The sequence below is a fragment of the Boleophthalmus pectinirostris genome, unplaced genomic scaffold, assembly GCF_026225935.1.
Source record: "Boleophthalmus pectinirostris isolate CB_2022bp ecotype Guang Dong unplaced genomic scaffold, ASM2622593v1 HiC_scaffold_8, whole genome shotgun sequence".
Classification (NCBI taxonomy): domain Eukaryota; kingdom Metazoa; phylum Chordata; class Actinopteri; order Gobiiformes; family Gobiidae; genus Boleophthalmus; species Boleophthalmus pectinirostris.
The window spans coordinates 12,686,300-12,713,113 of record NW_026571515.1 but is presented as its reverse complement, the minus strand read 5'-3'; the positions used below and the strand labels follow the sequence as shown (position 1 = coordinate 12,713,113).

Here is a 26,814-nt window from a genome sequence, read left to right as displayed (position 1 = left end):
TATGAGCTGGGCTGTTATAGGTTGATCAGAATTTTATATTTTGATCATCTGAGTACAGCACTGTGGGTTGGGATAGGGGGTAGGGGAAAACAGATATTTGAGCGCTCAAACTTCATTCATTCAGGATTATTCAAACATGTATTAATCACTTAAAATACAACTCTGGGTAAGTAATGAGGAAAAAAACAACTCAACATAGCTTAAAATCTAATAAAATATGATACTGCAGAATTTGTCACCTTTAAAAAAATATAAAATAAAAACATCAGAGACACAGTTGAGTTCTGTTGAAGCGACACAGCCTCTTTAATAGCATTTGGAGTGAAAAATTACACTTAAGTTATTAAAATCAAGTTTGTCTTTTGAAATAGAGCACAAGAAAACAACATGCAATTCATGAGAAACATTTCATTGAACAAATCCAAATCCCAATCGAGTTTTGCTTTCAACAGTTTTTTTTTTTCTCCAAACAAAATGGATTCAAACAATTGGAAACAGTATCAGTATGGCGGTTGGAGGAAAACCAGAAATAAAAAAAAAAGAAAAAAAAAAAAAAAAAGAAATCTCGAACAAAAATCATACTTTAAAATATATATTATATACGTATGTACACATCCTCCAGTTCACGGGCTGCTCCCTTTTCGACAGTCACAATCAGAATGAAGCAGAGACAAGTCCCCAAAAATAAAATTGAAAAATCAAATCCGTAAAATCAAAATCAGTAAAATCAAAATCAGTATAATCAATAGAGGAGCTGTGATCTGCACCCAATTTTCTGTTTTCTTATGTCTCCTCTGCAAAAGAAAGAACAAAAGTTTGCTTGGAATGACTAGAATTCGCGGTTTTGAAAGCAGCTAATGATTTCAGACTAAGATTTTGTAAAATGGGCAAAATGTTTCTTGAAATATAATACTGGTAGTCATTAAAAAGGTCCTATATTACACAAAATGGACAGAGTTAAGTGAGATAAGCCATGTGAGAATGTTGTTACCTCCTCAAAAACATAGGCATAGTTGTGTTTTGTTTCATTCGCACATGTTTAGAGACGTAGATAGACTAATAATAAAGGATTACTCAAGATCAAAACGCTTTGGTCCTCCTTGTGAAGTCATCAAGTGGTACTTTTCAAATGAATATCTAAATTTTTACCTTTAGTTCAGTAGAGATTTGCAATTCCAGGGCTGAAATTATCCAAATTATTCTAGTGAAGGTGTGGATTTTTGTGTTGAACATGTGAAACAAAACACAACTCCACGTATATTTTGTGATGAGGAAACAACATTATAACATAGATCAGAATAAAGCATAATGCGGGACCTTTAAACATTACATTTTAAGCAGAACACCCTCCCAAAATCATAAGTATCGATACAAAAAAAGGGCCAATTGTGTAGGATCAAGAAACCAATTTTTTTCCAATAGGGCTGCATCAGATATTTTGGAAAAAAAAGTGGTCCACTGACATAATCTACTGTATTTCATATTGTTTATATTGTTTATAATTACCTGGCTCTCTCCAATGTTTTAATTTGAGACAAAGTTCCTGATTTAAACGTAAAGAAAGCACTATAAAAAGCCGGTTTCTAATGCAGCCCTACATGATCACTGACAAAACCTACAGCTGGGATTTATGAGCGCAGTGACTAAAGATGAACAGCAGAGGGCAGAAGAGTGAAATTAGATCCGAAATTCTGTTGAATTATCTGCTGATTGTAGCTTATTCCCAAAGATATGCATTAAGGCCAGTTTCATAAGACCTAATAGAATTTAGAGATTTTTTTTCAACCTGGATTTATGTTTCATACACATTTTTAAGTTAGATTTTAAATTGGAAAAAAAAAAAAAAAAAAAAATTAAGGTGTAAAGTTACAGGGGGAAAAAAATAAAATAAAAAATCAAATCCTGTTGTTGATTTTTATTTTTTTTTTTACTTCCAAATGAAAATACTAAATATTAAAATATTCCAGATTTTTTTTTTTTTAAGAAAACATTTTATTGTATTTATTGAACATTATTACAAATGGTCAAAAATTAAATAAACAAACAATTTTTTTATCTTATGAAACTGGCCCACTGCATTACAAACTGAGAAATACAGTTTGCAAAAAAAAATATCACCCCATATTTTCAGTTTTATCCAAATTCAAATATTTATAAAAATGGTGATGGGATATACAATTTTCTCAGTTTTATAATTAACTTTTTATCTTTAAATTTTCAGGCGATATGTTTTTACAAGGAGATCGAATCAGACAGAAAAAGACAGAAAATTTAAAAATAGTCTTAAAACTGCTAAATGATGTTACTCTACACTAGTGGTTTAAATATTTAATGTTACAAAAGTTGCATTACAGTAAATAAATTTTCAGATTATTTCCAATGGGAGACAATAATTGGAATTTTGGAAGTCTGACATAGGATTCGGCAATTTTAACAAGACTTCATACCACCCCGAAAGTTTAAAAAAAAGGCATAGGGGGCAGTACTGAGTCGCACTAACAGACATAAACAGTCCGGAAAAAACAAACAAAAACAAAAAACAAAAAAAATCTACCTTTGAATCGAAAAGGCAATATATATTTTTTACTAAAACGTCTACCCCTCGTTTATAAAGAATCGATACTGCTCGGATGCTTTCACTGCCCAGTTAGAAAATAAAGTAATCCTTCAGAACGCCACTATCTGAGCCCATGGTTTGGAGGGGAGTGGGTTTTTAGCTAGCAAATGTTTTCCCTGTGTCTTCCTTGCCTTTGTACGTCCTCTTCCCATGTGTGAACGGTAGGTATCTGTACTTGATCATGTGCTGAAAGACAAAAACACAAAAGGAAATGATTAAAGAACATTGCACCAGAGTCAGTGGTCACGTTTACATGATGTTTTTTTTAAATTCCAAATTAATTGTTCTGAATTAAATAGTTCGGAATTAAAATATTCTCCTTCGAATTTACATGGCAACAATAAATCCGAATTGAGGTTTACATGGAAAACACGTTAAATCGCCTTTATTTAATTCCACTCAACGTCTAGGGGTCAGGAAGGGTTCTGAGTAAGGATGGGCATTCCATGAAATTTTCTTAATCGATCGTCGAAAGAATTAACGATCTATTATCGATGAATAATTAAAGTTTTTATATTAAAATGATCATCATTATTATTACTATCTGCACTACTAATCTGTATAAATACATTTAATTTTACGACATATAAACTGTAACCACTCTAGAGCCACATCAGTTCGTTTGACATTATAATGTGTTTAATTCAGTTTTGAGCAACTCTCACAGAAACAAAACTTAAAACCGTATCGCTAATTTGCATAAACTAAGCGAAGATAAAACTACAGCTCTTGTGTCGCTGATGCGGTCAATTTCTGTCAGATTAAAAGACATGACTCAGTGGAATACAGGTTAGTGTGACCAGATCTGCGTTTGTCAAAACCAGGACACCGTACGGGGGGTGGGAGGTGGGGACTCGTCATCGGCATTGCGGGACTCTCACCTGGCAAAACTTTTTCCCACTGGACACTGAAACATATAAGCTGCTTTGTACACTGTGCACATGGCCTCACACTTGTCCCAAACACAATGGAAAGTGTGGAATTTCTTGTACAAGTCATTGTTAAATACGCATTTGTGCTTCGGTACGTTGCAGGCTGACCGAATGTTTCTGTTTGCTCGCTCCTTCTGAGTGCAGAGAGCTACATGTACGGACACCTGTTTAGTCACGCTACGCACAGCAACCTACATTCGGTTTGTCGATTAAAATTAACGAAATTGATGAAATTCTTAATGATCAATTATCGATTAATCGACTAATCATGCCCATCCCTAGTTCTGAGTATTCCGGTAACTCTACTGGAATACACATAATAAATATTCAGACTACATATGCTCGGTACATGTATTCAGTTACCGTATTTTTCGGACTATAAAGGTGCACAGGATTATAAAGCGCAATATCAATAATGTTGAATTCTCTCTTGTACTGTCATACATAAGGCACACCGGATTAAAAGTCGAACAAATGGACGACACTTGAGACTGATCCTTTAGTCCAGGCGTCCATGATCCATTGGCAGATCGTGGCGTAATTCACCCGCGTCACCTCCCTGTCTTGGTGAATGTGTATTATGAATGTGAATGGGGTGGATCATTTAAGTTTGTGTTTTTTATTCCCTATGAGGAGAACTCAAATATACATTGAGTAATAAAGTGTTTAATGCAGCTTTGTGCACATTTGTTTACATTTTACAGAAACAAAACTTAAAACCACATGACTCATTTGCGTAAACTAAAAGCTCTGAAAAAACAGCTCGCTCCTTGTGTGCTGATGCGATCACCTTCTGTCAGACTAAAGGACACGAGTCAGTGGAAAATGTGTGTTCTCTCTGTGACAAATCTACTGTGACATATATTCTCTGCAGCATTTCACTGATGTCATAAATGCAGACACAGAAATATACTTTTCCCTTTACTCTGTGAGGCTCCTGACTACAGTAGCCATAATGCTCCGACAATCCATCAAGCGGTGCGGCTTCATAGCTTAACATAGTTGTACTAAAACATTTTGACAGATTTTTGAGCACCGTGTACAACATAAAATTGTTTTGAGGACAGTAAGCACAAACAGATTTAATACATAAGGTGCACTGACGATTTGAGAAAATTCAATGATTTTAAGTGCGCCTTATAGTCTGAAAAATACGGTATTTCCCCAACACTGTATAAAGTCTATGGTAGATCTGTGCCAAAATTGAAAGATCAATAGATTGCGATCTCTACTTTGGTCAATCTCAGTGCTAAGGCAAGACAGCTCCTTGCTTTTTCTTTTGCATTATAATCCAAGTAAACAACTATTTTCTCACAGTTTATGAATGAAGCTTAACTAGTGTGCAGTAGTTCATGTGCATGTGTTTCTGTTGCTTACGGTAATGCGCATATGCATTAAAATGTTGTACAAACTCATGTCAACCTTTCTTCAGAATTATTATTGGTCCTGTCAACACGAAATAAAAACTAGTGATCCTGACACTCTGTCCATTATCCCTGAACTCCACCTGCCCGTTTTTAATAAAATGGAGGAAGATCAAATTGAAAATCGAGACTGATCAATATGGGGGAAAAAACAAAACAAATAACGTGATTATTTTTTATCCCATATCACCGGCCCTAGTCTATGATGTGACTAAGTGTAAGTAAAAGGGTGATTTTTTTTCTCTTTACAGACATTATAACACTAAAACTTGAAAATGTGAAATGCTTGATAGCACTTTGAAGAAACTTGTTCACTTTCACAACAGTCCATTATTACTGTGATCTTAATACGGTAATAGTACACTGTGGAATGAGGAGAATGCAGCCCTTACCTTGATCTGCCTCTTCATAGTGATGCAGAAGAGCATGATGAAGTACATGACCAGAATAGGCCAAAACACGGGCACGTTGAAGGCCTCGAAAAATGTACAAATCATGGCGATGACGATGCCTTTTGTCGCCGAATGCCTGTCAACAAATAAAAATAAAAATGCGCTGTTAAAGGGGCTGTATCTGATTTTTACTGTCTTAAAAATGTGAAAAATAGAGCTAGTTTGTTTTTAAATATTTGCAAAGGTTTGTCCAAAGTGTTAGGATGGAAGAAATATTGAAAAATGGATAATGTCGCAATTGTTTTTCTAGAGATATGCACAGTTAGAATATGGAGTATACCGTAAAACCAAAGAACTAAAAAATATACATATTAAAAAGCTACCAAAACGAGTCAATTCAAAATAAAAGTAGCTGAAACACCAAGAGTAATCTCAGAAACAAGGGTATAAAATGATAATCCTGCATTTCTGTGATTACTTTTACACTGTTCTGCGCAAGATTTGAACCTCAACCAAGATACTGAAACTGGCACAACGCTTTTTTTAAACACACTGTTGATGGATTTTTTTGAAATATGTGAATGTTGTTGTCAAGATAATGCAAAAAAACTGTAATGTTCTAGCTTGTCAGTATCATCTAGAACTCCTAAAATATTAAAATGCTAAAAACAGCGCACTTCTGATTCTTGGACAGTAAAAAAACGTTATAATTAGATGCAGACTGCACATATTTTAACCTCAAGAGCCTCTTATACAATACATACCCAACTATATATGTTCTGGGGCACAATTTCAATTTCAAATCAAAAAGATGCTAATAGATGGAGATGTTATCGTTTTGTCTGGAATGTTTCACAGTGTGGCTAAACCTTTCTTCATGGAGACCAAACTGCACCAAGATACAGGTTTGTGGAGAGGCAAACCCGCTCACTGTCAGAATACATGTTTTTTTTGTTTTTTTTTTTTAGGAATTTTTGAGCTATAAAATCACTTGTAATTGAATAAATGTAAAGTAGAGCAGTTTAATGTCATACTGTGGAACATTTCAGGCAGAGCGATGACATTTCCATACCCCGTACACTTCTACGCCGACAACCAACACACCAACCCACCAACCCACATACTTTTACTGCATGGAAATTTTATTGGAAGAGACAATTTGCATCAGAGAATAACAGTTAAGTCTGTGCAGAGTAAACTGAAACAAATGCATTCAAAACGAAGAATAAAGTGCATAAGCCACAATTCTGAAGCGCGGTATATTGCTCAAGTAAATATAGATTGTGCAAAAATATCAAAATCGTACTGTTTAATGCGATGATACAGTACTGATAAAGGGCTGCTGTATCGTTATATTACCAAAAGTGTTTTTTTTGTTTGTATTTTACCAAATTATTTTGTTACAGCGCTACAGTTTTGTTGCTTGTACAGAGGAAGGAAACGAGTTTATGCGACACATTTGACATTTTCATTGTTTTGATGATTAAAATGGGTGTTTTTCGTATGGACTTTGCACAAGAAGTTTTTTAACAAAGACTTTTAGTATCACAGCCACAATTTAGCCTTTATTTTTTATTGAACCGTATCAAATCGATTTGAAATGTATCGAAAATCCACTGTATCAAGATAGAGCTTTGTGTTGCATTTTTGTATGTAAAGCGCCCTATAAATATAGTTTGATTTGATTTGAGATATATATCGTGGCGTCTGTATCAAGGTACGTATTGTATCGGCGACTTCTTAATCATATCCAGGCATAATGTAGACAATAATCAACAATACTGAAATCAAACCATAAAGCAGAAATATAATACCGTATTTTCTGGGCTATTAGGCGCTCTGGATTATAAGACGCACTGTCATTAAATGGTCTATTTTCAAACTTTTTTCAAATATAAACTGGACTTTAAATGAAACACAACAGTTCGATGGGTCAGTCTGACTATGTTTGCAGCGTTCACGGTGACTCTGGGCTTTGTTCAATTGTGGCGTGTAGTAGAGATGCGCGGATGGGCTATTTTTTCATCCGCAACCGCGACACAAAACTCATCATCCGCCCGCTGTCCATTTTGCACCGAAGGTTTTCAAAACCGCACCCGCCCGCCATCCGCCGATTGATTTTAGATTTTAGAACAATCATACAGCAAACAAACTAAGGAGCCCTCGATAAAAATGCAAACTCTATAGCTCATTCATTCCAAAATTCGCTCAGCGTGTATGTTCGCATTCTTAATTGTCCGCAACAACCCCAAACTTACCTGGTTTTCTTGCGCAGCAAATTAATTGACAACGTTTTCCGACTAGACTATTTTATGAACCTTCTTGCCTTCGTGTTGGATGTTGTTACATTCTGAACATTCTGCCATTGCCCGATGTTATTTCAAAGTCATAGCCTCACTCCATCGGTCTTTCTTTAAGTTTTAAATACCCCGAGTGGCAGTCTACGCTATAATGTCTGCGTGTTTTAAAATATAACTGATATCGAAACAAAATAGACAGATCATCTCATCCAGATGAACCTTTACTGAAATCAGGCAATGCCCTCTTTATATTCCAATTGAAATAGGCAAGAAAAAATATGCATAACTAAATAAATATGGCCCTATAGCCACTTATGTGTTGGCAAACAGCTGAAATAAATTAGAAATAATAAAATAAACTGCATATAATATGTGCCTCGTAAACCTTAGGCTATCAATAACCCGACACAACCTTAACCTTCAGAACATAAAAACGAGGTCAAATGGGCTAATTAAGGATATGACGTACACTTCATACTACAAGCATAGACAGTGAGACTTGTCTTTTCAGATGTAGGTAACAATACTAACATTATCTTTTTTTTTTTAATTTTATTTTATTTTTTTAGTAGTTAAACCGCCACCCGCCCGAATTTAATTAAAATATAAATTTTTCGTCACATCATCCGCCCGACCCGCAGATTAACCGCGGATACCGCGGTTGTAACCGCAATCTGCGCATCTCTAGCGTGTAGGGAGGGTGCTGTCTGGGACCGCTGGATTGTCGGCGTGTTTGCAGTGACTCAGTTGTTCAGTTGCGTCTAGAAGTGGCACATTGGACTCGCTTTTTCGGTTCGTCCATTCCTCGTCCGCGTGGAGTGATGAGTGTGGCTGCGGGTGTTTTTCACTGTGTGGTCGCTGTTTCGCGCTCCGTGTGTGTTTGTGTGTTCTGCGGGTGGTGCGGCTTTCTAGTTTACTGAAGTCGTGCTGGGACACCCGAGTGGATTCGTGTATAGGGCACTCTGGATTGTGGGGTGCGCAGTCGTTTTTTGAGGGGGTTGGACGTTTAAGAGTGCATCTAATAGCTCAGAAAATACGGTATTCTAAATGCACAATATTGTACACAAAAAAACAGGAGCTGCAATAAATAAATAGCAGAGTTAAAAACTTAGTTCCTGTAGTACTTAGTTTGGATCTATAATTAGTCATTAGATATCTACAGCTCAAATTTTATATGAAAAAAAAGAAAGAAAAAAAAAAGAAATTTCCCACCAGTACTGACAGCAAAAAATAACCGTTCCATCTCTCATATACTGTATACTGAACGATAAGTCAGTATAGTAATTATCACGACAAGTTAGACTTCCCATTTCCCTAAAACCTCGGTAACATGAATTATTTATAACATTTTGGTGAAGTTTATAAAATTCGCTTTGTAGTTTTTTAGACAAAGGCAACAGATGTAACATGCACTTTTAGCATTTTTAAAAGCAGGTGAAAATGAATAATATTTGCATTAAAAACCTTTCTAACGAAGGGTCCGCAATGTGCTTTTCTCCATGGAGATGTTATAGCTTTGTCAGAAATGTTTCACAGTGTGGTTTTAAAATCAAGCCAAGTTACTGGTAAGATCTCTGGAGATGCTCACAGTCAGAATTAATGTTTTTTTAGGTGTTTTTGAGAAATTAAACCACCTGTAATTGAACAAATGTAAGGTAGAGCTGTTTAATGCCATATTGTGGAACATTTGAAGCCGAGCAATGACATATCCATAGAAACAAGCAGGAGACAGACGTCCAACTGAAAATTTACATAATGTCCCTTCAGTATTTTTTGGACATGGGATTTTGGGCATCAGTATCTTCAAAACAAGAAAATATAATACAATTTATTTAACATTATACTACACTACAGGTATAAACAGATAAATGTGATAACACCAGAATTTAGTTGTACTCTGAGTGTGAGACAAAGCTTAAGAAAACAACTAAAGACAAAAACAGATGGTAATTCCTTAACTGCTACCTTGCAATTATACTGTAAACAAGGGAAAACGCGAGCCTAATTTACACAATAGTGATGACTCGACAAATCAGAATATATGAGAACACCTATAGTTTAAAAAGAATGTTTAAAAATGTGAGCCTTGCCATAAATTGTCCTCATATTTTAGGTGGAATTTTGTATACTGATGATATACATATAAGGTTTTCAGCGCTACTACGTAAAACTACCATAAATGTTTAGTAGGGATGTAATGATATCCAAATCCCTCGGTACGATATCACAATATGCATCTCACTGTACAATATTTATTGCGATACTTTGGAGAGGCTGATAATATAATTGTAGACAGGACACACTTTTGCTTTTAAAATACCTCCACATGAATTTGGTGTGAATTATTACTGTCATAATCCCAAGAATTCAAGTAAAACCATATCTTCATGTTGTCTGCCCTGAAATGGATCATGGCATATGTAGTTCTCGATGTTTATTAGCTATTGCAGCTGTAAAACAATGTATCTAAGCAAACAAACTTGTAATTTGATATATTACGACAGTACACGATATTATTTTGAGAGTTCTGATGATACAATATTTCGGTTATTGTTATATCCCTTATGTTTAGGGATGTGGATTTTGGCTTATGGTCTACAATTGTTAAATCGGGGTGTGCAAAAACATTGAGATATTGATATATGTGATGATACGGTATTGATATTATGGGCTGCTGTATTGACATATCGGCAAGAGTATTTTTTGGTGTATTTTACTAAATTATTTTGTTACAGCGCTACAGTTTTGTTGCTTGTTCAGAGGAAGAAAACTTGTTGTTGTGACACATTTGACATTTTCACTGTTTTGATGATTAAAATGGGCGTGTTTCATATAAATTTTGCACAAGAAGTGGTTTAACAAAGACTTTTAGTATCACAGCCATGATTTAGCCTTTATTACCTCCGCCAAGGAGGTTACGTTTTTGCCGGCGTTTGTCTGTTTGTTTTTTGTTTGTTTGTCTGTTAGCAACATAACTCAAAAAGTTATGGACCGATTTTGATGAAATTTTCAGGATTTGTTGGAAATGTGAAAAGGAAGAACTGATTTCATTTTGGGGGTGATCCGGAAGAAATCCTGGATTCTGGATCACTTTTGTAACATGCCTGATTTTTCAACCAAGGTTGTTAGGTCATGTTTGGTCATAAATCATAATCCAATCGTGATGTTACTTCTTCTGAACAATTGAAACACATACCAGAATTTGAACTCCGGTAACCTCCTGATGAATGGACGAAATTCCTCATTCTGCTTGGTCGGAAGAGCTGGACCGTCATCTGCGATAAGGAAATCAAATTATTATGTTTTATTCATTCATTAGTTAAACTGATGTGTATGTTTTCATAGCAGCTTCTTCTCTCCCTTCACAGAGACGTACCTTCATCAAGCAGCGATGGGTCCACTTTTGGCGATAGGAAAGCAATGAAGAGGTTGAGATGGTAGATTCCCAAAGCATAAGTTACTATATACCAACCCTGAAAAGAGAGATTACAGTTTTAATTAAAGTTTAGTTTGCTGTTTTGTATTAATTTAGCCTTTGTTTTGGTTTGACAAAAACAAAAACAAAACTGAAACCATTGTAAAGTTGCACACAATTTTCTATGTACAGTATTTTGCGGACTATAAGTCTCTCTGGAGTATAAGTCACACCAGCCAAAAATGCGTAATGAAGAAGATACAAACATATAAATCGCAATTTTTGGGGGAAATTTATTTTATAAAATTCAGAGACCAGGAACTGACATTTCATCGTGAAAGGCAAGTTCTAGTAATAACAATAGAACACAGAACAACAGGCTATTAAAGTCACATATGAACAGTTCTTCAGATAACTATACTACAGAACAGAACAGAACAAGTTTAACAAACTCTCCATCTCACTCCAAAATCACTAAATCCATTCAATTCTTCATTCTCTGTGTCACTTCTGAGCAACTCCACGACCTCCTGAGGAAAACAGAGCGCTGCTTCCTCTTCTGTGTAGCTGTCGTCAGACTCAGCATCAGATCCAGTTAAAATTATTCCGGCCTTTCTGAATCCCGACAGGATGGTTTCGGTGCCACTGGAGTCCAGGCTTTGTCCATCCATCCAATGACTTCAAGGAAATTTGCATGGTGCACCCTCTCGGTTCGTGTGAAGCTGTGTTCTTCATCCCCGCTTTCCGCCAGTCCCTCACAAGTTTCTCACTCACTCCAAACTTTCTTTCTACTGCTCGATTACAGTTTTCAGCTGCATATTTCGCTACTTGCAGCAGGACAGCAGCTTTGTCTACAAGAGACATGTGCAGTAGAGGGCGAACTGACAGCAGTACAGGAGTAATAGGAGCAGAAGATACTGGCACACAAGCTTAGAGCCTCTCGCGGCTGTCAGTGTGAAAATTTTAATATAACAGTCGCACCCCAGTATAAGTCGCAGAAAACACCATGAAAAAAAAAGTGTGACTTATAGTCCGAAAAATACAGTAACCTTTCTATGTTATTGCTTTGCCTTGAATGTTCCACAGTATGACATATCTGTAGAGAAGGATCCAGCTCACAGCAAAAATTAATGCATTTCCTTTTTTTTTTTCCCCCCAACAAAACACTTATAACTGAATAAACACAAGATATGCCGTACTATGAGACATTCCAGACAAAGCAAAGAAGACTATCAGATTACAGAAAAGTGTCACAGGGCAGCTTAAACAGTAAATTCTTGATTAGAGAAATTTGAGTAATATCAATAATTTAATCAAACTTGGGTTGAAATGTGTTTTTAGGTAAATGTACTGACAAAGTCTGTTTTGCGTTACCTGTAGTATGTACACTCTGATCATGTAGATAGCTGTCAGTAGTAAAGTCGCAGCCCATCTCACTGCGTAGAACGGCGTCGACTTGTCCAGCCATGACTGATAGATCTGTTTGAAAACAAGCAAATGAGCACATCTTTTTATAGCAGTGCACATTAAATACACAATGTAAACAACAATCAATCACTTCATCCAGTTTCAAATGATATGGCACTTGTGCATGGGATATAACTTACAATTCCAATGTCACAAAATATTAAAAACAAATCAAACTATATTACATATTATTACCTTGCTTTTCAATCACATCTTAAAACTCACTTTTACTGACATTTCATATCATTTCTGTGTGCAAATTTCTGTCTTTCTTTCTCTTTTAATTTGTGTGGTGTTGCATTTTAGTGTTGTGAAGCAATCTGTAAACTGTATTTTTAAAAGGTGGTATATTAATTAGATTATAGAATGATTATTACGGATAATATTTTCATATAGATGGTTATTTTTGACAGAACATGAATTAAGCATCAAGACTATCACGACCCCATTTTGAAGCAGCATTACAATAATTCACGATAATTATTACATCAACTTATCATTCAATACATGAAAGACAGAAGTATATATTTTGTGTTTGAATAATACTTTATTTAAAAATGCTTAAATGAGATTATCCTGCTTTATTCTTATTGTGTCAGAGGCAAAAATGACTACTAATATTTCTCTGCTGCAACAGACTGTGCTTCAAAATGAGTTGAAAATCACCCAAGCATCTTATTTTTTTGTCTCATTACTGTTATTTATCAAATAGATAGATAGTATTCACATTATATAAACTTTACCTGTCCAATCCGTGTAAAAAAGACTGCGATTACCGATGGTTTTCCATGGATTGACTCCCCAGCACTGTCCCCTTCTGACATTCTGAAACACAAAACTTTTATTAGACAAAGCAGTTTTATTTTCATTTTTTCAGCCATAAAATACAAGCTATAACTCATAATATTGGTCAACACATTCCTACTAAATCAATACATTTGTCACAATAGAGCCCAGCGTGATAATGCTCGCAGAAATCCAGACAAACCTGAAAAGCATAACTTCTTTTCATGCAACTATTCAAAGCCTTTGGCACTGCCCCAGGAGGCATTTATCACAGTGTAACCACGGAAACTGCTAATAAGATTTAATAGTTATGAATGAGCGGTGACAATTGAGGACTACTGATGAATTTAGCACACTTGAATGTAATGGTGCGAACATCTGTTATTTTTAACAGAGAAAGGGGAAGGAAAATGTTAACAGGCCTATATTATGTAAAACTGACTCATGTGAGCTTTAAGCCATGTTTTAATGTTCTTACCTCATCAAAAACATAACCGGAGCTGTGTTTCATTCACACATGTTTGAGTAACCTTGTATTATTACTCTGTCTACACCTCCAAAGCTCAAAATGCTCTGTTCCACCTTGTGATGTCTTCAAGTGGTAGTTTTCAAGTTAGAATCTACCTTGTTATCTTTTGTTCAGTAGATTGGCAATTCCAGAGCCGAAATCAATCCGTGTATCATTCGTTCATTCGTTTTTCAATATAAAACTAAAAATAAGAAAACGAAAAAACAACAGTTTTCTTCGTTATTTGTCTCCAAAACCAAAATGAAAAAACGGATAATGATTTGTTTTTTCAGTTTTTGATTTTGTGTTTAAATGAAGAATAGAAAAAACGGATAACGGCCGTTTCCCGTTTATGTGACTTCCGTGACTGCGATGCCGGACTTTTGCACCGCATACGGACTGAATCAGGACGGATCCAGGTCCGAGACCAGACCGAGACCAGAGCGGGACTGAGACCGGGACAGAACTGCTCTGGTCCTCCGCGCTCAAGAACCGCGGCTGGTTCCGAGGTGGTGCAAAGCATCCGACTGACGCATTCACACCAATGAAAATGAATCGAACTAAGAGCTTTTGGTTCAAATGGACCAGGTCCGGGACTAGACCGGGACCAAAGCGCTACTGAGACTGAGACCAGACCGGGACCAGAGCGGGCCTGAGACCGAGACCGAGACAAGACTAGGACCAGACCGGGACCAGACCGGAGGCTCAGAGCCCACGGCAGGGCCGGAGCTCGAAGCTGAGGCTCGGACCCCGTGGAGGCTCGGAGTCAAAGCTCGGAGTCAAAGCGGAGTCCGCCCTGGTCCCGCTCTGGTCCCTGTCTGGTCCCGGTCTCAGTCCCGCTCTGGTCTCGGTCTGGTCTCGGACCTGGATCCGTCCTGATTCAGTCCGTATGCGGTGCAAAAGTCCGGCATCGCAGTCACGGAAGTCACGAAAACGGGAAACGGCCGTTATCCGTTTTTTCTATTCTTCATTTAAACACAAAATCGAAAACTGAAAAAACGAATCGTTATCCGTTTTTTTCATTTTGGTTTTGGAGACAAATAACGAAGAAAACTGTTGTTTTTTCGTTTTCTTATTTTTGATTTTATATTGAAAAACGAATGAACGAATGATACACGGATTGAAATCATCCAAATGATTCCATAGTCATGGTGTATGGAGTTTAAATATAAAATAAAATATAAATAATCAACTAAACATGCAGGATTATTGAGTTAAACATGTGAAAGGGAAGCAAACACAACTAATATACTACTATACTACTATAATATACTAATATAATACTAATATAATATAAATATATAAAAAAGGAGCTTATCACTAAACAATGTCAAAGTTTAGCATTTGTGAATATATTAATGGTTGGATACTGGAATACTGGTTTGTGCCTCCTAAATTATCAAATGATATTATTTGATCAGAAAAAAAAATAATTCTAAAATTCTCTTAAAATATGAGGCACCCATTTGTATTTTCAACAGCAAAATAGTATTTGTCCATTGACCAAATCCACTCATTGTTACTTTCATGGATCAAGAGGATTGTGTAAGTTTTTTTTGTTTTGTTTTTTAAACATAATACATGTAAATAAACTAAACCATATGAAATCCTTTAATTGCCAGATGGCACCCAGCATTTTTTTCTGCTGCTGTAATGTTTTTTTTAGAAAGTACTGTGACATTTTAAATATTTTTAATACCCATGTGAATGATGTTTCAGATGACATCAAATCATTTCAGCGACCAACAATATCTAAAGATGCATTGTGTAACTTTCTGGTGGAAAGTCTGACACCTGCTTTTCTGCATGGAGATGGTACTGCTTAGTCTGGAAAGTTTCACAGTATGGCATTAACCTTTCTATCTTCATGGAGACCAAACCAGGCCAAGTTATAGGTCAGATCTGTGGAGAGGCAACCCCGCTCACAGTCACAAAGCTCACAAATTATTTCTGAGCTATAAATCCACCTGGAATTGAATAAATGTAAGGTGGATCTGTTTAATATCATACCGTGTATCATTCCAACCAGAGCGATGACATTTTCATAGAAACAAGGTAACACATGGAGGAGCTAAAATTAATATTGTTAAAAAAATGATTTTTGGTTGAATATAGTGCTTGGGTCTAGCCATTAATATAAATTCCTAGGGATGTAACAAGAACTCATAACAATATCGTATTGTCAAAGTTCTCACAATAATATCGTGGACCATCACAATATATCGAATTACAAGTCTCTTTGCTTAAATTAAGAGTTATGGTGCAGCAATAGCTAAAAAAAAGACAGAGGGAACTACATAGACCATGATCCTTTGCTCCATTTCAGTGCAGACTATAAGAAGAAATAACAGTTGTAAGCACTTTTAAGTCTTGGTTTTTTGGATTAAGTCTTGTCAAAGAGGAAAAAGTAGCATATGAACAGTTTTGTTGGCCTCCACAAAATATCACAATAAATATCGTATCGTGAGATCTATATCATGAAAATATCGTACCAAGAGATTTGGATATCGTTACATCCCTAATCGTGAGACTTTCCACTACATCAAGAGCTTTCCCATGATATTGCAATAAATATCGTACTGCGAGGTTCATACCATGATGATATCGTATCGTGAGACTTTGATATCATTACATCGACACAAATGACTAAGTTCAACATTTGTAAATTCACCGATTGAATATTCCATGGCAAAGTACAATGTTCTCAACAGGAAAAACTGTTTCTTGCCCCCATCAGTGTAGGGTATAATCAGACTGTAGAACAGATAACTTCCAGCTGATAAATTATTGGTAGTTTTCAGATTCTAGAAAGTAATTATGTCATACTCCCAGAAGGGGGCAGGAACCACATTTCCCTATTGATGACATTGTGCTTTGCCATGAAATATCCAAAAGGTAAAGTCACAAATTTTGGATCTGATCATTTCTATTAGTGACTAGACCCAAGAACTCAAAGTATTACAACAAAAACCTGAATTTTAGCAATACACATTTCAGCTGCCCCCATCTGTATTACATATTTTGGCCTATAGAATGTTGTGATGCCATCTGAAACACAGCAATTGGTCGTTTTCAGGTTATACAATGTAATTATGTCATACTCAGATAGGGGGCAAGAGCCAGTTTTTCCTGTTGATTCCATTGAACTTTGCCATGAAATATTGGAAAGGTAAATTCCCAAATCATTTCTATTATTGACTAGACCCAACATTATGCTATATTGCAACAAAAATCTGCAGTAGAATATAAATTTTAGCTGCCAAATTACCTTTTTTTTACCATTTTTACAGGAACTTTGTTGAAAATCTACCTTGATAAAGCTAATATTTAATATTTAGTGTGTGGTTTTAAGGATCTTGGCATGAATAAAGTCTGGTGGCTCATTCTAATGTGATAAACTTGCACATATTTCAGTTATTCACTGTATTGAGCACCAGTCTACGACCCTCAATCAGCCCTCTGCTTCATCTGTGTTTAGATATGTGGCCCTTGATGAAAAAAATTTGGACACCCCTGGACTAGACCAACTAACGTCTTGTACACAACACAAGTCTGCATTTTAACAATATTAGTTTCAGTTGGCCCCTTCTCTATTAAAGGTGCACTACGTAACTCTTCGGCTGGGGGTCTGTCACCTGCTTGTTTCTGTGGATATGTCATTGCTCTACCTGGAATGTTCCACAGTGTGACATTAAACAGCTCTACCTTATGTGTATTCAATTACAAGTGGTTTTATATCTTGAAAACACCTTAAAAAACAAAACAAAGCATGCATTCTGACTGTAATTTGGTCTGGTTTGGTGTCCATGGTGATAGAAATTGTTTAATGCCATACTGTGAAATGTTCCAGACATAGCAGCAAAATCTTTATTTAGAAAAGCGTTTGACAGACTCTCCACTAGAAAAGTTACACAACACATCTTTAAATACTATTGACCAATATAATGTTGTGATGTAATTTGAAACCCAGTAAGATCATGTTCATGGTCTAGTGCAGTGCTTCTCAATTATTTTCTGTCATGCCCCCCTTAGGACAATAAAACATCTCAGCCCCCCCACGTGACTATAAATAGTATCATTTGTCTATAAAATTGTTATAAATACATTGCGTAAACTTTATATGACAACAATGCTCGCTGGTTTACTGAAGTAGCAGTCACAAGCGGGATGATTGTCACAATATTCGCACGTTTTCGCTGAAAAATCTCAAGCGGCTTATCAGAGTGATTGGGGTGTAATGTATTTAAGTGACGCCTTAATTTATTGGGCATCATGCTGTCCGCTGCCAACATTTTTAGACACAGTAAGCACACCGGTCTTTCCTCGTCTCCCACCGTAGTCACAGTGAAGCCAAGCGCTACATACGCTTCGTCGTATTTCCTCGTCTTAGCTTTCGGGAGATTTTCGTTTCTCTCCACCTGTCTTCTCATCCCTGTTAAATATTTTTTCATGGTGTCACTTGAGGGTCTGCTACACTTCGTGTCTATTCATACTCAAACTCTGTGCTGTGTGCAAAGCGCGCATGCTCATATATGATAATGATGTATGTAGTGGATGCAATTGCACTTTATTCTAAAGGCCCGTTCAGACCAAAGCGTAAAGCGTCCACTTTCTATGTAAAGTCTATGTGGACGCGCAACTAGAGCGTCCTGCGTTTTTGCGGCGCGTTTTCGGCGTCATCTGGCGTCATCTTCAGCGTTTTGGCGTCAGCGGCCAAGACGCGCGTAAGGCGTTAGCGTGAAGCTGAAAATGCTGATTTTCGGTCATATAGGGACGAGTAGAGACGCAGCGACGTTATTATCAGTTAAATGATATATGGACTACAAGGACTGGACTAGATTATTTTGATGATAGACAGAGGACTAGACACTGATTTCATTAGTTACATTCCTCCTTTGATGTTTTATGTCATAAAAACACTCTCACAGTTGGTCTGACATTGTTTCGGGAAAAGAGCGGGACCGGGCTCTTGTTTCCAGGGCAACGGACGCGCGTTATTTTGTTCGTCCACGGCGTCAAAGACGCGCGTCGGGGGCATCTAAACTCAAATGCAAAGGCTCCAAATAGAGGCGTCAAGGCGTTTTTTGACGCTTTGGTGTGAACGGCCCTTAAGACAGTAAAAAAAAATCAAAATAAAAAATAAAAAAGCATGTTCCCCGAGGTCATTTGACGGAGCCTCACGCCCCATATTTGAGAAGCACTGGTCTAGTGGCACCAGTGGATATTATTTCATTAAATTACATATTACAATTTACTTACAAGTGACCAAGCATGGGGTAAGGGGGTAAATGTATTTATGTATTTTGACTTGTACATAGGGGTGTGCAAGAAATATATATAAAATTATTGATATATCGTATTGTTAAATGTGATGATACAGTGTTGATATCGTGGGCTACTGTTTTGATATATCTTCAAGAGTATTTTTTGATATATTTTACTACATTATTTTGTTACAGAGCTACAGTTCTGTTGCTTGTTCAGAGGAAGGAAATGCGTTCATACAACACATTTGACATTTTCACTGTTATTATGATGATTAAAATGGGTGTGTTTCATATTAACTTGGCACAAGAAGTGGTTTAACAAAGACTTAATTTAGCCATTATATTTAATTAACTATATTGAATTGATTTGAAATACATATCGTATCGAACTAAAACTGCAATGTATCATGTCGTGGCCTATGTATCGAGGTATGTATCGTATCGGCAACGTCTGAATGATACCCAGCCCTACTTGTACATATACATTTATTAGGGATGTAACGATATCCAACCCTCTCGATACGATATTATCACGATATGCTTCTCATGTTACGGTATTTATTGCAATATTGTGTGGAGGCAAAAAAAAGTGAGTATACTACTTTTCTCTCATCACAATCCAAATAATTAAGATTTCCAAGTGCTTATAATAGTTATTTCAGCATGTAGACTGGACTGAAACAGAGCAAAGGATCATTGTCTATGTAGTTCTCACTGTTTTTTAGCTGTTACTGCACCAAAACAATGAAATTAAGCAATATATTGTGACAGCCAATGATATTATTGAGAGACTTTTGATGATACGAAATCACAGTATTTCAATTATTGTTATGTCCTTAACATTTATATAATTACAATTATTTGACACCAGTTTCTTGCCATCTTTTGTGCTACTTATTTGGAATTTATTATTACCATTTATATATCTTTTTTTTTTTTTTTTTTTAACTCTTTGGTATTATAATATACTGTGATGTGTGAGCTACTGTGTCCAAATCATTTCCCTAGTGGATCAATACAGTTTGTTTAAGTCTAAGTAAATAGAATATGTGTAAAAAATAATCTCACTAGGTTTTAAAATGTCATTCACGTTGTCTTGGATGGCCAAAGAAAAAAATGCAGTAGGCATAAACCAAAATAACAAAAACTAAACAAAAAAATATCTTGTTAGCAGCTTAAAAACGTATTAAAATATAACGCTTGGCCGAGACAGCGCAATTTAGGCCGAGGATTTTGTTTCGTTTCACTGACAAATCCATTGCAAATCATGTAGGCTGGATCATTTCCCAACAATTTATAGTTAATTACGATTTTACCACACGTTATGTCCAAATCGACCTGATGCTGTACACTTGCCAAACCAAAATAATAAGCAATGACAATTAAAATGTAAAAAATACTTGTGTTCTGAGCTGTTAGCTTACAGTAACCGCACATAAATAGCTTCCAGGCTAATAAGAAAGGAACTAAATCATAAGCAATACAACCATAAAGCATTTAATAGATGTAATTTGAGCCGTGGTCATATATAAAAACACACTGTATATGCCTTGTAGTGTCTCCAACAAAGATTTCCTCATAAAATAGCAATAAAGTCATTCATATAAGGGTGAAAATTGATAAAAGCTAACTAGCAATGTTGCCCTTTAGCCCAAATCGTTTGCTAACATGGGTATTGTAGTTTATCAAGCCCAGCGTTGCGTTGCGATGTAAATATACGACACTACAGTTCCCATAAGTCTTCGCGCTCACTTCTCAAAGGCGCTTTCGTCTAAGTGTAGTTCTATGCACGATCTATCGTAGGCGCAAATGAGGAGTATTGAACTACAAATCCCAGAAAGGAGCGTACACGTTGACAACTCACTTCCTGCGGTACAGCTCGTAGCGGTTATTAATCTAGCCGAGCCAACGCTAACACACATGAAACGGCCAAGAAAACGCGCCAGAATACACCTGTTGGGGGAATTTTGAGGGGAAACGCAACATCTCTGGTCAATAATGTGCTGACGGTGTGCGTGTCTGTTGTAGATTCATTGGAAATCGCCGGTGTGTGGGTGCTGTCCTACCTGATGCGGCCGCTGTGTCACTACCCCGGCTCGGACTAGCCTCGCTGCACTGGCCCCTCCGGAGTGAATGGAGTGTGAACACGTCAGTATTTCCGCACAGGCAACACAAGGAGCCAGGACGCACAATCAAACACGAAACATCGATGAGTATAACACCCGTACTGCCCAATAATCAGTGTTGGGAAGGTTACTTTTAAAATGTTTTCCCCTACAGATTACAGATTACACACCCCAAAATGTAGTTTGTAACGTAATCCATTAAATTACTTAAAGTGTGTAATGTAATGTGAATACTATGGATTACTTGATTTGCTGAAGAGAAGCAAAGACTAGGATACTTAACCGTATTAAAAATATTATTGAGAGAAGAGGAGGAGACACGTCCGCGCAGCATGGTTTAGTCCTGTTAAATCCTGTTTTAGTCCTGGTTTAGATCTAGTTTAGACCTGGTTTAGACCTGGTTTAGTCCTGGTTTAGACCTGGTTTAGATCTAGTTTAGACCTGGTTTAGACCTGGGTTTAGATTTAGTTTAGACCTGGGTTTAGTCCTGGTTTAGACCTGGTTTAGACCTGGTTTTAGTCCTGGTTTAGTCCTTGTTTAGACCTGATTTAGATCTGGTTTTAGTCCTGGTTTAGTCCTGGTTTAGACCTGGTTTAGATCTGGTTTAGATCTAGTTTAGACCTGGTTTTAGTCCTGGTTTAGACCTGGTTTTAGTCCTGGTTTAGTTTCCAGCAATGAGTGGAATTACTGAAAAAAAAATAAAAATAATGTGAAAACAGGAAAATATCGCTGTGTAATCCATTTATTTCAACAAAGTAACTGTAATCCCATTAACACTCACTGAAACAGTAACTGTAACTGAATACAGTTACTCATAAATTGTCCTCTGATTATGTAACTCCAGTACATGTAATCTGTTACTCCCCAACACTGCCAATAATCAATATATTTAGGGTGACTAGACTTTAAAAATAAAAAAAACTAGCACATCCCTGGTTTGTATTGGTTGATAATAATAATATTCTGAAACGAGTGCGTAATTAAGGAAAATTGTTATGAACTGTGCACGTTTTCTTTGTGTTTTAATCATTTTTAAGCATCTTTTCTGTATTTTATCTAAAGAAATTACAGTTTATGCCTCTCTTTACTGTTGGCAGGGATCAGATTGGTCAAAAATAGGGACACCTGGGACATTTCTTCTGTAAAATTGGGACAAATCAGTGGTTTTGGATAAATCTGCTGGGACAGGGGACACGGTTCAAAACTGGGACTGTCCCGGGTAAACAGGGACGTCTGATCACCCTAAATATATTACAACTGACTGAGCTGTAAAGTCCCAGAGGAGGCTTCAGAAGGTCGCATTAAAAGGACTTGGATGGTTTTTAAGGTATTTTGCATTAGGTTTAGGTCTTTGTTTATCAATTTAAAAAGGCTAAGTAGGCTATGTCCTCTCATCAAAAATATTTCTTATCAAAAGATACAATCTTAATGAAATGTAGAGAATAATATGAAATATAGGCTACTATGTGCACAAAAGATTGCCATACAACATAAAAAAAAATAATAATAAAAAAAATCATAAATTAAATGATCTTCATCAAAATAAAAATGATAATAGGGCTAGACTTACAAGATTAGTTTGCACAAAATAGGTTACACATTACTGTAGAATATAGACCTGAGCATTGTCCAGCTCCCGGCCACATACGGCGCTGTGGTTGACTCTGACTGGCCCATTTTAGGTCATTTACAATTACAAAATAACATATTTTTTAAGTTTACCTCATACATGGACTAAAGCATTTGCTTTTATTTAAGAGATGTCTTTTAAATTACATTTTTTGTAAGGCAACCTCACTTTTTCATTGCTTAGTCCAGGCATGTCCAAACTATGGCCCGTGGGCCAAATGTGTCCCTCAGACAAATTTTTCTTGGCCCTCAGGCTTCCAGGTGAATTGGCCCAAATTACTTTGCATCAGTTAAAAATTATTTTTTACAGCAAGTTTTTTGAAAATCTACCTCAATAAAGCTGATATTTAATATTTAGTGTGTGGTTTTAAGGATCTTACCATGAATAAAGACTGATTCTAATGTGTTAAACATGGACATATTTCAATTATTCACTAGTCTATGGCCAGTGACCAGTCCACTTCATCTGTGTTTACATATGTGGTCCTTGATGAAAAAAGTTTGGACACCCATGGCTTAGTCATTACATAAACTCTTACCAGTCTGACCAGCTTGTCAAAACAATATTTACTGCTTTGTATCGAGAAATACAATTAATGTTATGCAGAATTGAGTTAAGTATTTTGGCCTGGTCCTCCACAATATTTTCTCTTTCTCATGTGGACCCATGGAAAAAATAATTGCCACCCCTAAGTATACTAAATAGCAAAGATAACAAGAACATGTTTGGTAATACCATTGAAAGCAGAATAAAGTGGCAAAAAATATCAAGACTTTTTCCTTTTTCATATTATAAAAACATTATAAGAAATGTTATAGATTTTTGTTTAATATTCAAGGCTATGTTTACTGTTTAATCATTACTGACAACATTTAACATAAAAAGGTAAACTATTAATCAATAACCAAAAGACACGATCAGAGTCCAAGATTTATAGCAAAACACTGAATTGTACAACATCAAAAACATGACATTTGAAAGTTACACAAGTACATCCCATAATATTCTTTACAAAAACAGATACAAACTACCCATGAATATAACAAAATGCATATACCAAGTCACATTTTTTACATTTACACATAATAATACTGATCAAATATTAGCGCAGTGAATCCTGACATGTACATAAGTGGTAAAGTGCTCCGACCAATGCTTTGTGAAAATGTGGACAAAATTATATTATATTTACTTATTTTTCACACCAAACTGACAGTAACTCCACATGTAAATCCTACCAATATTTAAAGAGGGAAAAAAATGGAATGTCCTTTTTTCAAAATCTTCAAGTGCCATGAAGTATGCGCCAAGTACCTGCAAGGCGTTTTCACAATACACCAAAAGACTAAAACGCTACGCAAAATTTTCAAATAATCTTTTAACTATAGTTCTATGGTTATAATACTGATTTTGATTGTTTAGTTTTGTGTTATCTGCACTTTTTGCAACAATAAGAAATGTCCCACACAACATAGAAAGTATTAAATGCACAATAACCAAATTTCAGGAAGGGCATCTGGCATAAAAACATTGATATTATGTACTGTAAATGACTGCACGACTGGAAACAGGTGATTTTCTGTGGCAACAACAGACAAGAGGAGAATAAATGAAAAAGTAAAATGCATGTAAAGTATCTGAAGTCAAAACTGATACTTTGCAGCTGATGCCGTCAACATTTCCTGGGGGTGTGACACTAACCGGAGGCTCTGCTCTGTCTGGAGATCAGTTAGATGTTAATCTGAGCTGAAGAACTGATTTACCTGAAACTGCAACAGGTGAGCACATTTCTTATCATTTTGAATTTATTTTTTCAGCTTTAAAATGTCGTATGTTAAATATTTAGCAGATTATGTCAACAATCTCTGGGTGTATGACGGGAACTGAAGGCTCTGCTCTGTCTAAAGCTCAGTACGACTTTACTCAGAGCTGAAACTGCAACAGGTGAGCCCTTTTCTTGTCATTTTGAATTTCTTTTTTCAGCTTTAAAATGTTGTATGTATGAAGTCGTCAACATTCCCTGGGGGTGTGATTTTAACTGTAGGCTCTGTTCTGAGGCTTTCTGAGACTTTAATTACCTCTGCCAAGGAGGTTATGTTTTTGCCGGCGTTTGTCTGTTTGTCTGTTAGCAACATAACTCAAAAAGTTATGGACCTATTTTGATGAAATTTTCAGGATTTGTTGGAAATGTGAAAAGGAAGAACTGATTTCATTTTGGGGGTGATCTGGAAGAAATCCTGGATTCTGGATCACTTTAAAATTTTAGTTAACATTGTGGTAAATGGGGCCAAAAATTTTGTTTCTCAATATCTCGGTTAATTATTGACCAAACCCCATGAAATTTGACTCAGGGATGGACAATGGGATCCTCTTTCATATTCCAAAGGCTGATCCAGATTTGATCCAGAAGACTGATTTTATCGCAATTTATATAAAGAATGGGGGTAGTCCTTGGCGGAGGTCTGCGCTCTCTGAGTGCTTTTCTTGTTTGTGCTTTAACTCCATGAACGCTTGTACTGTGCAAAACTATCAAAATATCGATATATTGTATTGTTTAATGTGATGATACAGTATCAATATCATGGGCTGCTGTATCAGTATATCACAAATCAAGAGTATTTTTTGGTATATTTAGCAAAATTTTGTTACAGCGCTACAGTTTTGTTGCTTGTTTAGAGAAAGAAAGCTAATTTACCTTACACAATTTGACATTATCACTGTTTTAATGATTAAAATGGCCGTGTTTCATATTCAATTTGCACAAGACGTGGTTTAACTAAGACTTTTAGTATCACAGCCATGATTTAGCCTTTATTTTTATTGAACCGTATCGATACAATTTGAAATATATTGTGCACCGTATCGTATGTATTAGAGCCCTGCACTCCGGTGGGACCCGACGCAAAACACATTTTGAAAGCTCATTGCGGGTGTGGGCGGGATCGGGACTGCACAATGTGGGAGCAGGTGTGTGGGATGATAAACTGCAGTCCCGCAAACTAAATATGAGCGTAAAATGAAATATACAAATGATTAATGTATGTTTATCATACATCATTTGTGCTGGATATTTTATTTGGCTTTAATAAAAACCTAAATTCAGCCTAAATTCTTGCACACATTTCAGACAATTCTTTTCCGCTTCTCCGTGTTTGATAGAGCTTAAGAAAGTGAACGTCCACATCTTGCGGGGTTTGCAGGCAGGAGTGGGACAAAATATCACAGATGCAGTCAGGAGTGGGAATGAAAATTTTAAATTTTTTGCGGGAGCGGGACTGAAAATTCAGACCTCTAGTATGTATGTATCGTATCGTGACTTATGTCTTGAGGTATGTATCGGCAACTACTTAACGATACCCAGCTCTACTGATCACAGGCTCCTGAAAATGTTCTTTAAATCAATTTTGTAGTTTTTCTTTTCTTTTTCTTTTTTTCAGACAATCTTGAACGAGTTTGCCAACATGTGCATTGTATCACCCTGGTAACTCCTAAACTTTCCACCATTAGAGATACATGTAGAACACCCCCAGCATGATGTAACTGCAAAGTATCAGTATGGGCAGTTTGTTGTTGTGATCTGCATTTTAAGCATTGAATTGTACCACAAACATGTACCAGACCTCCATCGATTTTAGAAACTAACAAAAACGCAAGATTCTCCATATGCGGACCATTTACAGTACAGCCCCATCGAAACCATATCTAATACAAAACATTTACAAGACGCTTTATTTACATTTGTACAAATATAGAAATAAATAAATCAAATGAGAACTGTTGGCAATTTGTTAGAAGAGAACTGTAACTGTATGTTAAAAAATGTTGAAATGTCAATGGACCTAATATATCAAATGTCATGTATTGCACCAAAAGTATGAAACCTTTACTTTTTTAAGTAAATCAAATGTATTCTAGCATTGTCTTTCTGAAATAATTGAATAAAACGGAGA

At 36.2% G+C, this 26,814-nt stretch overlaps 1 protein-coding gene and 1 long non-coding RNA gene across 3 annotated transcripts; one reads left to right on the top strand and one right to left on the bottom strand.

Moving 5' to 3' along the window:
- Positions 1–277: 277 nt before the first annotated feature.
- rer1 (retention in endoplasmic reticulum sorting receptor 1) lies at positions 278–21,284 on the bottom strand. Of its 2 annotated transcripts, XM_055165712.1 has the most exons (8): positions 21,175–21,284; positions 13,291–13,372; positions 12,455–12,559; positions 11,042–11,138; positions 10,862–10,940; positions 5,366–5,501; positions 2,749–2,803; positions 278–794 (listed from the first exon to the last, which is right to left on the bottom strand). In XM_055165712.1, exons 2-8 carry the CDS (start codon positions 13,369–13,371, stop codon positions 784–786), a joined length of 564 nt encoding a protein of 187 aa, XP_055021687.1. In that variant the 5' UTR covers position 13,372; positions 21,175–21,284; the 3' UTR covers positions 278–783. The 2 variants fall into 2 exon arrangements, with proteins under 2 accessions (XP_055021687.1, XP_055021686.1); XM_055165711.1 differs by having other exon boundaries at positions 278–2,803.
- On the top strand, positions 20,993–26,814 carry LOC129412321 (uncharacterized). The gene is made up of 3 exons (XR_008633659.1): positions 20,993–21,256; positions 24,528–24,808; positions 26,302–26,814. It is a non-coding gene; the product is annotated as an uncharacterized LOC129412321 (long non-coding RNA).